This window comes from Dermochelys coriacea, chromosome 20, assembly GCF_009764565.3.
Source record: "Dermochelys coriacea isolate rDerCor1 chromosome 20, rDerCor1.pri.v4, whole genome shotgun sequence".
Classification (NCBI taxonomy): Eukaryota; Metazoa; Chordata; order Testudines; family Dermochelyidae; genus Dermochelys; species Dermochelys coriacea.
In genome coordinates, this window is record NC_050087.2 from 766,278 (window position 1) to 781,270 (window position 14,993).

General features: G+C 41.8%; 1 protein-coding gene across 1 annotated transcript in view; it reads left to right on the forward strand.

The window, feature by feature from the left end:
• SCN8A (sodium voltage-gated channel alpha subunit 8) overlaps positions 1-14,993 on the forward strand; it is a 75,191-nt gene that overhangs the window by 9,034 nt on the left and 51,164 nt on the right. The window contains 6 exon segments of the mRNA XM_038378154.2: positions 6,755-6,976; positions 9,660-9,723; positions 11,108-11,187; positions 11,190-11,248; positions 12,037-12,243; positions 13,059-13,343. Coding sequence (XP_038234082.2) covers positions 6,755-6,976; positions 9,660-9,723; positions 11,108-11,187; positions 11,190-11,248; positions 12,037-12,243; positions 13,059-13,343 — 917 coding nt within the window.

Below are 14,993 nucleotides of genomic sequence, written 5' to 3' on the forward strand. Positions count from 1 at the left end.
CCTCTATGAAAAATGTTGATTTAAAAAAAAATTTTTTTTTGAGGGGGTTGCTGAAAAAACAAAGCTTTTCCAGTTTTCAGCTAACAAATTTTTATGGCCAAAAAAAAATTAAAATCTTTTTTTTTTGTTTGTGTTTGATGAAAGGTAAAGTCTCCTTTTTAACATCTGATTCTCATTCTGCAATGTTTTCTGCAACATAAACAGGATGCCATAAACTTGTCTGGGTAACTAGGTTGGCCATTCTGGCTCCTAGCTCTGTGTGGTGCAAGACACTCCAGAATTGATTGCCCTATGTGCTACTGGTGCTGTTTTATGGGTGTCGCCTACTGAGACACCATGGGATAACTGCTCAGATTTTTCCGGTATGCTGTGACATCAACCATGGTGACAGCAGGTGGCATGAATGGTGGAGATGCACAAAATGCTGAAAAGGGCTGCTGTGTGGACACAGCTCAGCCATGCTTGTTGCAACTGAGTCAAATGAGTTTAATGAACTGGTTACAAAAACATAGTTGCATCTGGAGTGTAGCTCCAAGTGTAGTTGCAAGTTCCAGATATGGGGTGCTGGATGGGGCTGAGAGCTCTCACTGATTCCAGCCAGTTGATCAGGAAGGGCAAGCTTGCGGTTAAGGCACTGGGCTGTGATTCAGGAGATCTGCATTCAGTTCCCCACTCTGCCACAGACTCCTTGTGTAACCCTAGGCAAGTTGTTTAATCTTTTTGTGCCTCATTTCCCAGATGAGCATCTTCAGTCTTCATTTGTCTTGTCCATTTAGATTGCCATTTAGATTAACTCTCCAGGACAGGGGTTGCCTCTTACTCTGCGTAGACACAGCACCTACCGCAATGGGGCTTCACGCTCAGCTGGGGCCTCTAGATGCCACTACTAATAACACACAATAACTTATCCATAATTCTGAGATACAGTAAAATACTGCATCGTAGAGTCTGGCCATTGAGCAGATTGTCCTTACAGCACATCCAAAAGGAAGACATTTGGAAAACAAATGGACACAAACTGTAGGTTGCTAAAGAAACATTTTTGTCACTGGAAAATTTTCCCCCTGGGGCGTTTTCTGCCCTGGAATGTGCCATGCACAGAAGCAACTGCACTGTGCTCTCCCTAAATGTGGACACAAACGTACATGGCTTGATAAATCTTTCATCTTTGTTGCATTATTTAACACTGAGATCTGCAGAAGGGCCATGTAAATCTATGTGGTCTAAAAAAGTCCTGGAGGAAGGAGAGGCTTGCATGACTCGGCTCCAGCCCACTTGGAGTTTAATGGTATGAAAACATTTGAGGCAAGTTGATTATAAGTTGAAGTGGAAACATCCTCGTTGCTTAGAGGGAGCAAGCTACAGTAATGAGGCTTTTTCCTGATGAACAAGCATTTCTGGACTGAGAGGTTTTAATGCTTAAATTTTTCATGTGACTTTCCAGCTGGTGACTAGAAAAAGTTGGCCCTGGCAACTGAAGCACTGTGTCCACAGAACAGGAGCAGCATGATCAGTGCTAGTTTTCCCATGAGGTTTTGGACCAATGTGCATAATCCCTGTCCTGGAGGACCGATTCTTCACAGCTCATTTAATCTTTGGGCTCCCTACTGAGACATCCAGCAAGGATGTCTTATGATCCCAGTTGTGATGCTCACCAATGAAACTCACCTATCCTATTTCTCAGAAGAGGATTGTCAAGCAGCCATTGGAGGATAAAAATGCCATGCAATCTTTAGCAACCAAAAGTGGTGGGACGCCTCAATTTTACACTTCATCCAAAAGGCAGCACCTTCAGTAGCACCAGCCCTGGTCATCAGTTAAGTAGTGATGCAGATGGGAGGAACTCCCACCAAATCATCAACATTTCCCATAGCAATCTGATTTTCTGTAGAATTCTCCCATCCAATTACTGATCTGTCCTGCACCTATGAGCTCCAATGAGGTTTCAGTACAAGCTGGCTTCACTTTGTCCAGAAATTTTTAAAAATAAAAATCACCACATCTAATCTTGCTTCACAGGTTTTTGCAGATTGATGGACTTTGGGGCAGGTCCAGAAGTCTGCATTGTATTGCTCTAAAAATGAGTGCTATTGATTCAGATTTTAAGGCCATGATGATCTAGTCTGACTTCATGCATTACACAGGCCATAAGGATTTCACCCAGTCAAAGCAGTCATAATACTAGGAGTGGGATTTAAAAACAGGCATTTAGGGGAGACTGCGACCGTAACTTTGTGCTTGGCCACTTCTGCCAATTACAGTGTTGACCACTTGGTTGAAGATGCAGACAAACTTCAGCTCCTTCTGATCTCATTGTGGAAATGAATTACTCCAGACTTACAATGTGGTCTCAAGAACCATCACACCAAAGGCCAATTTAGCCATGTATTCTAGATCTGAGCATTCTGCAACACATAGATCATACAATAAAGATGGATCGGAAGCAACCATCTAATTCTGTCAAAACAAAGAATGCATGGAAATATATAAATACTTGCGTGTAATATCTAGGCAGAGAACAGTGACTAGGTGCAAAGACTTCTGATCTGGGCCCTGATGCAAAATTTATTAGAATTAATGGGAATCTTTTAATTGACTTCCGTGGGCTTTGGATGAAGCTGCCGGTAACCTAGGAGGGTCTGACAGCTGACAATTGAAAGCTGGTATGGTGATCTGAGCCAGAGCTTTGGGTCTGATCCAATCCTAGCTGAAATACTTACTGCTGGAACTGTTGCACACTCTCTCTCTACTTCAGAACTAGTGCCTATAGACAAGCATAAGAGGGGTTGATTGCCCAAGAGGTTGTTATAGAAGGCTGGTGGTGGTCTGAGGAAGCATCTTAAGCCTGGGATGACTGCTTGGGTTTAACAAGGCTAACATTTCTGGAGTTTTTAAACCTAAAGCCCTCTTGGGAGGTAGCTAAAGCAGTGATGAGGGGGAAGTTTAATATCAATTACAATTGTATGGAAGCACTGATGGATGTGGTGAGGTTTTGGGAGGCAAGGGATGGAAATCCATACATGGTCTGGGAATAATAAAGTGTATCAAAAGTGCTCACAGCTAACAGTAGATTAAGGGAGTAAGAGATTCATAAAGCACAACATTTAATGACTCATTAAATGCCTCTTTCCGAGTATGAATTAAAGGGATAAGTTATCGTTGTGGCTGCTGGAAAAAGCACTTCAGTAAATACGTTAAAAGGAAGGATGCCAGTCTCGTAGGAGTCTCTCTTATCAGATCTCTAAAAGGTTAGGTAGGGATTTCTTTTCAGAAGTTGCATATGATCCAATTCTCTGGGCAGAGAGTGAAGAAAGGTAAACTACATTTCTTATCTAGGAAAAATATTTTGGAGGATTAAGTTTGGAGATGTTCAGGAGTGTCCAATAGCAGTAGGGGCCTAGATAACTTTTCTATGGACTACTATGCAGTCAAGGCTAGAGCTAGTGATGGGACACCAGACTAAATCCACCTGTGACATGATCTGGTATGGCAAATATTTTGTAACACATCTTCCCCACTTGCTCTGGAAAGGATGTAGGGGCATCCTTGCTGAATTCTTATGGGAAAGCTTACCAGCCTGTACACACACAACCTGCTTGCCCAGCTCTTACCAGATGATGATGATGAGAAACTAACAATATTTTATTTGTTTGTCAAAGACCAAAAATTAGTTGCTGCGTGAGTAGAATTTTGCAATGCATGAAAGGGTCTGATTTGCCTAAGCAGAAGAAGTGAAACAGAACAGACAAAGGGAGTAACTTCGCATTCATGGGTGCTTTTAAAAGTTATCAGTACTGTTTATAATGTGAATAAGGAGGTGGAGGGCTAAGCACGAATTTCTAGCTGAGATCTAATATTGGCAGAAACATTTGATGTTCTCTGCTGTGTCTTGTGGACATGAGGCTTAGAGCTCCAGGGAGAGGTGAGGGATTTTACCTTGAGCTCATCTAATTGGTTTGGTCGTGGTGAAAATGTTGCTTCTCTTTCTTAGTCGGTAAGTAAGCAGGATGAAGGTGGCTTTTATTTTAATTTACTGAAGCAGTGCTTGAGTTTGTGGGGCCTGGCAGTTTTGTGATGGGAAAACTGTTTTGGCCTTTGTAAATGGAGCAGGGTTGAGTTGGAAGTTGCCATTGGAGGGAACATCCCAGGATTATTTTCAGAGTCACTTATGGCCACCCTTAGAAATTCTGTCTGAAATCCACGTGCAGCAAAGCTCTTGTCTGCTTTTCCTCCCTTCATGTTATAAATGCAGAACAATCCCGCAGGACGTTAGAGTTGTTTGTTTTTTAAGGGTCTACCCTTGTTTTTCTTCTACACTCCAAATCCTATTGACTTCTGACTGGGTTCTGCACACCTTTCATGTAGGTCTGATTGAAGGTGTTATCCTGCATTCCTTGCTCATGCAAATTGTCCACAGAATTGAAGGATGGTACCTGGGCAGATCAGACTGAGCTTGGAAGATCCCTTTTTAGAACTTTTATTTCTTGCCTAAGACATGTACTGTCATTAGTATTAAACCACATACATCAACTGAATTTGAAGAACAACTAGCCAAAGACTTAAAAAGTAATAGCAAAAAATTTTTTCAGTACCTCAGAAGTAGGAAGCCTACTAAACAACTAGTGGAGCTACTGGATGATCAAAATGCTAAAGGACCACTGAAAGATAAGGCCATTGCAGAGAAATTAAATGAATTCTTTGCATCGGTCTTCACGACTGAGGATGTGAGGGAGATTCCCAAACCTGAGCCAATCTTTTTAGGTGACAAATCTGAGGAACATATTAATAATTGATCTGAAAAAAGGGGTTAAACAGTGAGGTGGCAACATTTGCAGATGATACAAAACTACTCAAGATAATTAAGTCCAAAGCAGACTGCAAAGAGCTACAAAAGGATCTCTCAAAACTGGGTGACTGGGCAACAAAATGGCAGATGAAATCCATTGTTGATAAATGCAAAGTAATGCACATTGGAAAACATAATCCCAACTATACGTATAAAATGATGGGGTCTAAATTAGCTGTTACTACTCAAGAAAGAGATATTGGAGTCATTGTGGATAGTTCTCTGAAAACATCCATTCAATGTGCAGTGGCAGTCAAAAAGCAAACAGAATGTTGGGAATCATTAAGAAAGGATAGATAATAAGACAGAAAATATCATATTGCCTCTCTATATATCCATGGTACGCCCAGATCTTGAATACTGCATACAGATGTTGTTGCCCCATCTCAAAGAAGATATATTGGAATTGGAAAAGGTTCAGAAAAGGACAACAAAAATGATTAGGGGTATAGAACGGCTTCTGTATGAGGAGAGATTAATAAGAGTGGGACTTTTCAGCTTCGAAAAGAGATGACTAAGGGGGTATATGATAGAGGTCTATAAAATCATGAGTGGTGTGGAGAAAGTAAATAAGTGACATTTACTCCTCCTCATAAACCAAAAACTAGGGGTCACCAAATGAAATTAATAGGCAGCAGGTTTAAAACAAACAAATGGAAGTATTTTTTCACACAATGCACAGTTAACCTGTGGAACTCCTTGCCAGAGGATGTTATGAAGGCCAAGACTATACAGGGTTCAAAAAAGAACTAGATAAATTCATACAGGATAGGACCATCAATGGCTATTAGCCAGGATAGACAGGGATGGTGTCCCTAGCTTCTGTTTGCCAGAAGTTGGGACTGGGTGATGGGATGGATCACTGGGGCACCTGGCATTGGCCACTGTTGGAAGACAGGATACTGGGCTAGTTAGATGAACCTTTCGTCTGACCCAGTATAGCCATTCCTATGTTCTTAACCTTTACGTCTTGTGCAGACGTCTTAACGTCTTGTGCAGCTTTGGCTCCAAGTTTATAGAGTCCCAAGAGGGTCAGTTTATACTGGAGAAAATCCTAACGCTTTTTGTGGAATCCTCTTATGCCAGATTGAAAGAGTAAAGGCCAGTCTAAAATGGAAATTTACACAGGTTTAACTAAAGGTGTGTGTTTTAAACCAGTTTAAACAAATGTGACTGTGCATGTGGACAATCTGATAGTCCTTTTAAACCTGGGTTATATCTGTGTAGTTTGCACCATATGAACAAGGTTTAAACCCAGATAAGACTGTCCTACATAGGGTTTGCATCAGTTTAACTAAATTAGATTTTGCACCGATTTAACTGGGTGTAACATCTGTGTGCAGACAAGCCCTAACATTCATCTCAGAGGCTCCTATATATGCGCTGTCACTAGAGAACAGAGATTTTGAATGGTGACCTTTTAATACACCAGACCCCCGCTAGAACGTGGGATTTGGGATCCATGCCTAGTACTGCGTTAACGCAGGGACCGCATTAGAATAAATTGCAATTAAAGTAATTAAATTTGGGATCCATGGCCGCGACCGCATTATATGCGAATTTGTGCTAGATAGACGTGTGTGTTCTAGCAAGGCTCCAGTGTATTTTAATTTGTTTTAAGACACTGGGTCAGATTTATTCCTGGTCCTTCACTGAAGTCAGTGGAGTTACACCCAGGATTCATTTGGCTCAGCTTCCTTCCCCACCCCCTCACCCCCATTATACTTTGCTTTAATCAACGTACGGTAGGGGAAAACCTGAATAGATCCAGTGCATCTTCAATTTCCCATGGACCTGGCTGTCCTTAAGCAATGACCTTTTGCCACTGTATTATAGAAGTAATGTGCAATGTATTGTATGTGTGATAATTATATGAAAGTGATTTCTAGCCCTATTTTCTCTCTGCAGGCTTGAAGACCATTGTGGGTGCCCTAATTCAGTCTGTGAAGAAACTGTCAGATGTAATGATTTTGACAGTGTTTTGCCTCAGTGTCTTTGCTTTAATCGGCCTGCAGCTGTTTATGGGCAATTTGAGGAACAAGTGTGTAATATGGCCAATTAACCTCAATAAGAGCCTCCTAGAGAATGGCACCAGGGGGTTTGACTGGCAAGAATACACCAACAATGTCTGTAGGTATTTCTGCAGCAATGCTCCCTAAAGTCTGTTTCCTTTTTACATGACGAAATGTTTATGGCCAAGATTTTCAAAATGACTGGAGATTTTGGGTGCCCAGCTTCAGGCACCTTAAAGGCCCTGGTTTCTCAGCACTTTCTGGAAATTGGGTCTCTTTAAGGTGTCTTAAATTGGGCATCCAGATTCACTTTGGAAAATCATGGCTTTGTCCATTTCAGCATGGTGAGTGCTGTTCCTAAAATAAACATTGTCCACTGAACTGGCCAGTCCTTGTTATAACGTTCCAGATCTGGAGAGGCCTGTGCAAAGCTCTGTAGATTTGTGCTCAACCTAATTTTTTTTGTTTAGATCAATGTGACTTTTGCTTTGAGATTCAAACCCCACAGAATGGTGGTCCTTTCCACCTCCACAAAGTAGCTAAAATACAATTCTGCCTTGAGTGTAGATGGTACTGGAGAGTGTGTTGTCCTTGACCCTGGAGTGTGCTGTGAGCACCAACCATGTTTTAATTACATCAGAGGATGGTTGTGTTTAGTGTTCCATAGTGCTGGTTCTTTTCCAGCAAAAGTGGAACCAAAAACTCCAGAGAGAAAAAATTAGTTTAAATCACCAAGTTTCACTGTTGTATTAATTTCAATGGAAATAAATGGTTCAAAGATTTAAAGGTGATAACGTGACCCTGCCACTGTCCAATGTTAAACAGTTTTATTGGTATACAGAGACCTCAACCTGCTTAGTACCATGGCAAACACATCATTAAATTTCAGTAAATTTCAAAATTTGAGGATCAGGATGACAAAGACCCAATGGTGTCCCAGTAAAGCTGGGGGACCCAGGAAATGTTGCGGGTGGCAGCCATGATAGTGAAGCTCACTTCTTTTAGTCAGCAATTTGTGTTCACTTTTGCCTCCTTGCCCCCCAAAAGGACCCAAAAAGGGAATGATGAGAAGAATAACGTATCCTCTCATTATTTTCTCTACAGATTAGGTCTAATTTCTGACAACCCACCTTTGGTTCCTTGATTTCCAGTCCCTCACTTTTCTTGTTTATCGGCATGATCTTAACACAGTCCTTGAATTATATCAGCTGGCCTTTTTTGTTTAGACTAATTCAGCCTGTCTTTACCTTTTGCACTTTTCCCCATCAATATTTATTGTTATAGATTGTCACACCTTATAAATTTTTATCTCCTTTCCCACAGTTGGGCTCACAAATGGAGTAGGCCTACTAGGCCCCAGTTATCACTATATCACCTGGTTTCAAGGACAAACCCTACACTGTGGCCCATTGTTCAAGGCTCACTTGATACTTGGCCCAGGTTTGCAACTTGTTTGTCCAATCCAGAGTGTGTTCTGTGCCTCCAAGCTCAGAAACAAAGCTTTTTACAGCCCAGTCTGTTTAGTTTTAAATGTAGAGTTTGTGAAAGCTACTTCCTTGCCTCAGGGATTCCTTCTCTCTGGCTGTGTCTTATCAAGTGTTATTCATGAGTGGTCAGCCAAGATTGCATACAACTCTGGAGAGAGGGCTTTAGGGATTGAGAAAGTGGCTCATGTATTTGATTCTTAAGTCCTAGTTCTATAGCAGGGAGGCTCCCAGCATCAGTGCGTGGGGCACAATAAGCTTCTCTCTATCTTCCACTGAGCTGTACATGCTTTGCTTTGTATTAAGCTTGACCTGACCCCCACTTTCCCGTTATATCTAGTCGCAGCTCCTCTTCCAACTGCCATCTTGCATCTGGCCCCGCGTCTTTAGAGCCTTATCTTTGTGTGTCAGTCAGCATTGATTTAGAAAAAGCCCAAGCATTTGGAAAAGATGTGCAAAGAGACCTATGGAGCATGTTGAACCATATGTAACTAATAGTTTAGCTGTTAAAACTAGGCCTGTTGTGCTTTCCTTCCTACTTATTTATTCAATCACTCTAAACAGTTCATGCAAATTAATTGCAACCTATGAGCTATTGATTTCTCTATTCATGGTGTGCAACTAGCAACCTTTATTACCTGATATCAGTTCTTCATCCTGACTGGTTGACTTTTATACAAATGGGGATAATGAATCCTAAATACTTGTGTCCGTGCCCAAATGCCATGTAGATACAGGTACTAGCTCAAAGAACAGCCTATTCCACAAACATTAACAAGAGCAAAAACTTGTTCCAGAATAAAAACAAGGTGTAAACATGGTGAAAGGGAACAGCTAGGAAATGTCTGTGAATGCTGTCAGTTCTACAGATGAAAGCATTGACCTGACTCCTGAGCTCCTTTATTTGGTTTTCACTTGGTTCTTACTCACCATATTTCCACTTGAAGTGACTAGGCGCCTGATTTTTCGCTGCCTTGTATCTCCTTTTGTACTTGTGCAAAGCAGGTGAACATGCTAGTAGGATTTACACAGGTGTAAGTGACAACAGAAAGTGCAAGGTAGTGGAGAATCAGGATCCAGCTCTTTGCAGCTTCTCTCTTGCCTCCCCACTCTTGAATTAACTTGCTCCAGTGTGCCAGCGATTCATTTGTATTTGCACTCAAACGAATTATTAATTATTAATGTATTATCCCTGTATTAACTTCCAGGAAGAACCTAGATGACTGCTCTGTTAAGGCTTCTGTAGTTTTGTAATATGCTGAGTCCATTAAGTGTGCAGTGTGCATACATATGTTTTTTAACATTTTTTTTTTTCAGCAAACTTTTACACAATCCCTGGAGCCCTTGATCCGTTGCTCTGTGGTAACAGCTCAGATGCAGGGTAAGTTTGGACTTTATTAAAAGTAAAGAATGTGTTTCTTCTCCAATGGCTTTCATAAAGCTTAGTGGCGGCAAAGTCTTAGAGGTGATTCCATGTAGCCTGTTCTCCTTTCATTGAATGCACCCCATTAGTAACCGTCTCTCTACTCTGCATGTATCATGCCTGACACAGGGTATTCGTGTAGACTTGCTGGACTGCGGTGTCATATGTAAACAAAAATATAACTTCTGTTTTAAAAAGACAAATTCATTATTTGTGGTTCATTTTGCATCACTTAAAATAAAGCAACTGATGTGTATGGAATGTTGCAGGCTACATTCTCCAAGTTCACTAGCAAATGGATCGTAACCGTACTAGGATAGGATTTTCAAAGGAGATTTGGGAAGCTAAAAGCACTGTTCTCATTGCTTCTCAATGAGAATTGTCCTAAATCATTTAGGGCTTTGGGCGCCTAACTACTTCTAAAAGTCTGGCCCTTGGACACTTCAAATCTAGTCCTGGGTGCCCAGCTGCCCATAGCTCTTTGAAAACCCTGTCCCTAAACTTTAGTGTTCATATTTAATTACCTGATTTAACTGATTTAAAATCTATATAATGGCATGCTGTAAATACAGATAATGGTATTTCCATTAGCATTAGTAAATTAATTCTGTTTAGTCAAAAACTTACAGTTGCTGGTTAATTTGGGTCACAATAGAAAACTTGATTGGTATAAAAGCAAGAGAACAAGAAAATGAATTTATGGAGTCCCTGAATTTCAACCTCAAGTCACTTAGATTATTCAGGAGGCCTGAAAGGCTCAGGATGGCTGGGAATGAGATCTAGAGCTTTTCACTTCTAGATTGCTGGTTCCAATCCAGCCTTGGTCAGTAGTAACTGTTTTTACCTTGTGATGGCCATTTGTTGGTCAATATTAAGTAAGTTGGTGGTTCTTAATCTAGATCCCAATGGTAGGTCCATGTCACATCAACTACAATCACCACAATTGGCACTGGCTGGCCTGCAGCAAGGCCAAGGATTGAGGGCTGATCCAAAGCCCATTGAAGAACTTGGAAAAACTCCAATTGGCTCAAGGGGGCTTTTGTTCAGGTCACCAGTGGGTATGAAGATTGTAGTAGGCTCTTACCCCTGTAGCTAGCCCGTCCAGCTCAGGTTTGGTCACACAATATGAATAACCTTGTACTGCTGTATTCTGTGGATAAGGGCTTCTGTCTCCATGGTTGTCAATTGCCCTGTTTTTTTGCCAACCACTTTGTCCCCATGAAAATAAAGCACATATAAAATGTTGCACCTTGCTGCTGTGAAAGTGCCTTTGGCAACAAGCCTCCTGTTAATCTTTCCTTATGGCTCTTACAATATTGATACCCTTTCATCTTTTCTACAGCCAGTGTCCAGAGGGTTACACATGCATGAAAGCAGGAAGGAATCCAAACTATGGCTACACAAGCTTTGACACTTTCAGCTGGGCTTTCTAGCCTTATTTCGCCTTATGACTCAGGATTTTTGGGAAAACTTGTATCAGTTAGTAGTAAATGCATTGCTTCTCTTTTGCTTCCAATGTTTTGTTGCCTGTAATTTCATACACATTTGTGGGAGGATGGGGTGTTTTTTAAGGGTCTGAGGGAGCCACCCACAAGTGTATGGCTGTGTGACTTACGAGGAGTTGTGTTTTTAAGGAGGGAAGGAATGGCACCAGGGAGAGAGCATGTAGCATTCTTCTCTGTTTTCAGCCTGGAGGCTGTTCTGTTTTGCTAAATCTTCTAACTAAGATTCTGTGGTGAATGCTGCAAAATTGTCATACTGTATGTTGTGCATATGCTGCGCACCTTAGCTTTGCTGATACTCTTGTAGTATAACACAGGGCATCCAGGTGCTTTGAAGGGTAAAGTGCATCCATGTTGTCTAAGAACAATTCAGACTTCTCTAGCAGGTTGGCATCATGCTGAACCAGCATTGTTTCAAAAGAATCTCTGCTTGGCATTAAGTTTCATACTGTATTTCTGAATCCCTTAAACTTCCATCCTTGGGTCAGATTTACAACCTTTATCCTCCTGACATAGCATCAGGCTTGTTCTAAAGGAAGGAGAGAGAGTCATTTGACTGCTTGGGGCCCAAGATTGTTGGGTGTGCTGTGTATCCTAATTCTTTGGAATGGATCCTGTTAAGAAATTAGATAACACTTCGTATGTATGGTACCGATATATTTTTCTTTAGAACCATCCATCAGGAGAACTGTGATTGGCTGCTCAGATCCATATTGTAGACAGTCTCTTCTGAATCAAAGTGATAGGGAAATTGCCGTCTCTTTTTCAGACATTGCGAGCAGCAGGAAAAACGTACATGATATTCTTTGTCCTGGTTATCTTTGTGGGTTCATTTTATCTGGTCAATCTGATCTTGGCTGTGGTAGCCATGGCTTATGAAGAGCAGAACCAGGCCACGCTGGAGGAAGCGGAGCAAAAGGAAGCAGAATTCAAGGCCATGTTGGAACAGCTGAAAAGGCAGCAGGAAGATGCGCAGGTTACGGTTTTGATTAATACTTTTTTTTTAGGTTGTTATAATTTTTTCTGAATCATTAATTGCAAAACAGAGTCAGATAATTATGAAATACAGTAATGAAGGGTAGTGTGTCTGGGCCTCACTGCGCTCTGTTGGATGGAATTAGAATTGCTCACCCTGTGTTCCTATGCCCAACATATTGCTAACATTTTTTACAGAGTTTCTCCTTTAGCTAAAGTGGCAATGGCCTGCGTTTTTGTAGCAAGAAGACCTGGTTCTGTCTCTGCTACCTCTGTGACAGTCCAGGTGTATAGCACAATAGTAACTGCAAAGTTCTTAGAAAGCCACAGATTCGTTCTGTTATTTGCATTGCACTGGTTAAAGCATCTTTCATCAGAGAATATCAGAACAGCTCTCAGTTCTAGCTGAGCCTTGCCACACCCATGTAGGCAGATAAGTATTATTTCTACTCATCAGAGAGAGGACTAAACTGACGGACAAAGAAGTGAAGTTACTTGAACCAAGGGGAGTCTGCAGCAGAACCCACAAGTTCTGGATCCCAGTCCTGTGCTCTAACCATTTGCACAAAATCCCCATTTTGAGGAGGAAGCAGAACTTAGGAGTCTGGTGTCCTGATCTGATGCCCTAAGCATTAGACCACACAACTTCCCAGAGCAGGAAAGAGAGATGAGGATTCCTAGCTCAGCCCCCATGCTGTAACCATTCCACTCCACTGCCTCTGCCTGTGAGAGATGTCTGTCATTTTTCTGTCTTACCGACTCTCTTTCCGTGTCCGCTAAATAAGGAACAAATTAATTTTGTCCTTTTCCCTTCAGGCTGCTGCCATGGTCACTTCGGCAGGGACGGTCTCAGAAGATGCTGTGGAGGATGATGGCAGGGGGAGGGTGTCTCAGAGCTCTTCTGAGATTTCCAAACTCAGCTCTAAGAGTGACAAGGAGCGGCGGAACAGGAGGAAGAAACGGAAGCAGAAGGAGCTCTTGGAAGGAGAGGAGAAGGGTGACAACGAGAAGGTGTTCAAGTCTGAATCTGAGGATGGAATGAGGAGAAAGGCTTTTAGGCTGCCAGACAACAGGCTGGGAAGGAAATTTTCCATCATGAATCGGTAACTTTCCTTCGCATATTAAGAGTCACATTTCCTGTCTTGGGGCCTCATCCTGTGCCCTTTACAATCCAAGGGAATCTTTCCATTCCTTTTAATTGATGCTGGATCAGGAGGAAACTTAGGGCCCGATCTTGTAGTGTTTGCTTACACAACAAGTCCTGAGTGTCCCTGTGAGCCTAGTGGAAATCAGGAATAACTCTGAAGTCAGGCAGTTACACAGGTGACTTTCAATTAGACTTACGCACATAAGTGCCAGGTCGCTTTTGAAAATGGAACTAAGGCTCCTAGGTCACTGAGTGCTTTTGAAAAATTTACTCAACATGCTTGGGTTCGATCATTTTTCCTAAAATTTTCTTTGTATATTAAATGTGCTGGATTGAGGACCAAAGGGAGTGAAGTCCTCCCCTAGAGCCCAGCACAAAGGCACCAGCTGGGGATGCTCGCTCCCACACTGCCACCCAAATATGGTTCATCCTTGGTTTTAGCATCCCCCTTTAGGGGAATGCAGTCTCCATGGCCTGTTCATTCCTTGGCCTCTTTGCTGAGCCTGCTCCCAAGGATCTAGCTGTGATGTGATTTGTTCTGTATTACAACGGCACCTATCGACCTGGATCAGGGTCAAGACCCCATCATCAGCGATTATCTTTGAAAAGTCATGGAAGATGGGAGACATTCCAGAAGAGGCAAATATAGTTCCCATCTATAAAAATAAGGGCAACCCAGGGAATTACAGACCAGTCAAAAGAAAAGGAGTACTTGTGGCACCTTAGAGACTAACAATTATTAGAGCATAAGCTTTCGTGAGCTACAGCTCACTTCATCGGATGCATTTGGTGGAGAAAAGAGGAGAGATTGTATACACACACACACACACAGAGAACATGAAACAATGGGTTTATCATACACACTGTAAGGAGAGTGATCACTTAAGATAAGCCATCACCAGCAGCAGGGGGGGGAAAGGAGGAAAACCTTTCATGGTGACAAGCAGGTAGGCTAATTCCAGCAGTTAACAAGAATATCAGAGGAACAGTGGGGGGGTGGGGGGGGGAGAAAATACCATGGGGAAATAGTTTTACTTTGTGTAATGACTCATCCATTCCCAGTCTCTATTCAAGCCTAAGTTAATTGTATCCAGTTTGCAAATTAATTCCAATTCAGCAGTCTCTCGTTGGAGTCTGTTTTTGAAGCTTTTTTGTTGAAGTATAGCCACTCTTAGGTCTGTGATCGAGTGACCAGAGAGATTGAAGTGTTCTCCAACTGGTTTTTGAATGTTATAATTCTTGACGTCTGATTTGTGTCCATTCATTCTTTTACGTAGAGACAGGGTACAAGCAGGGTAGGGCAGGGTAACAAGCCTTGTGGATAGGAAGGAAGCGGTAGATGTGGTATATCTTGACTTCAGTAAGGCTTTTGATACTGTCTTGCATGACTGTCTCATAAACAAACTAGGGAAATATAACCTAGATGGAGCTACTATAAGATGGGTGCATAACTAGTTGGAAAATCATTATAGTTATCAATGGTTCACAGTCATGCTGGAAGGGTATAACGAGTGGGTTCCCGCAGGGATCAGTTCTGGGTCTGGTTCTGTTCAATATCTTCATCAGATATCATTATATCTAAATGATAATGGCATACAGAGTAC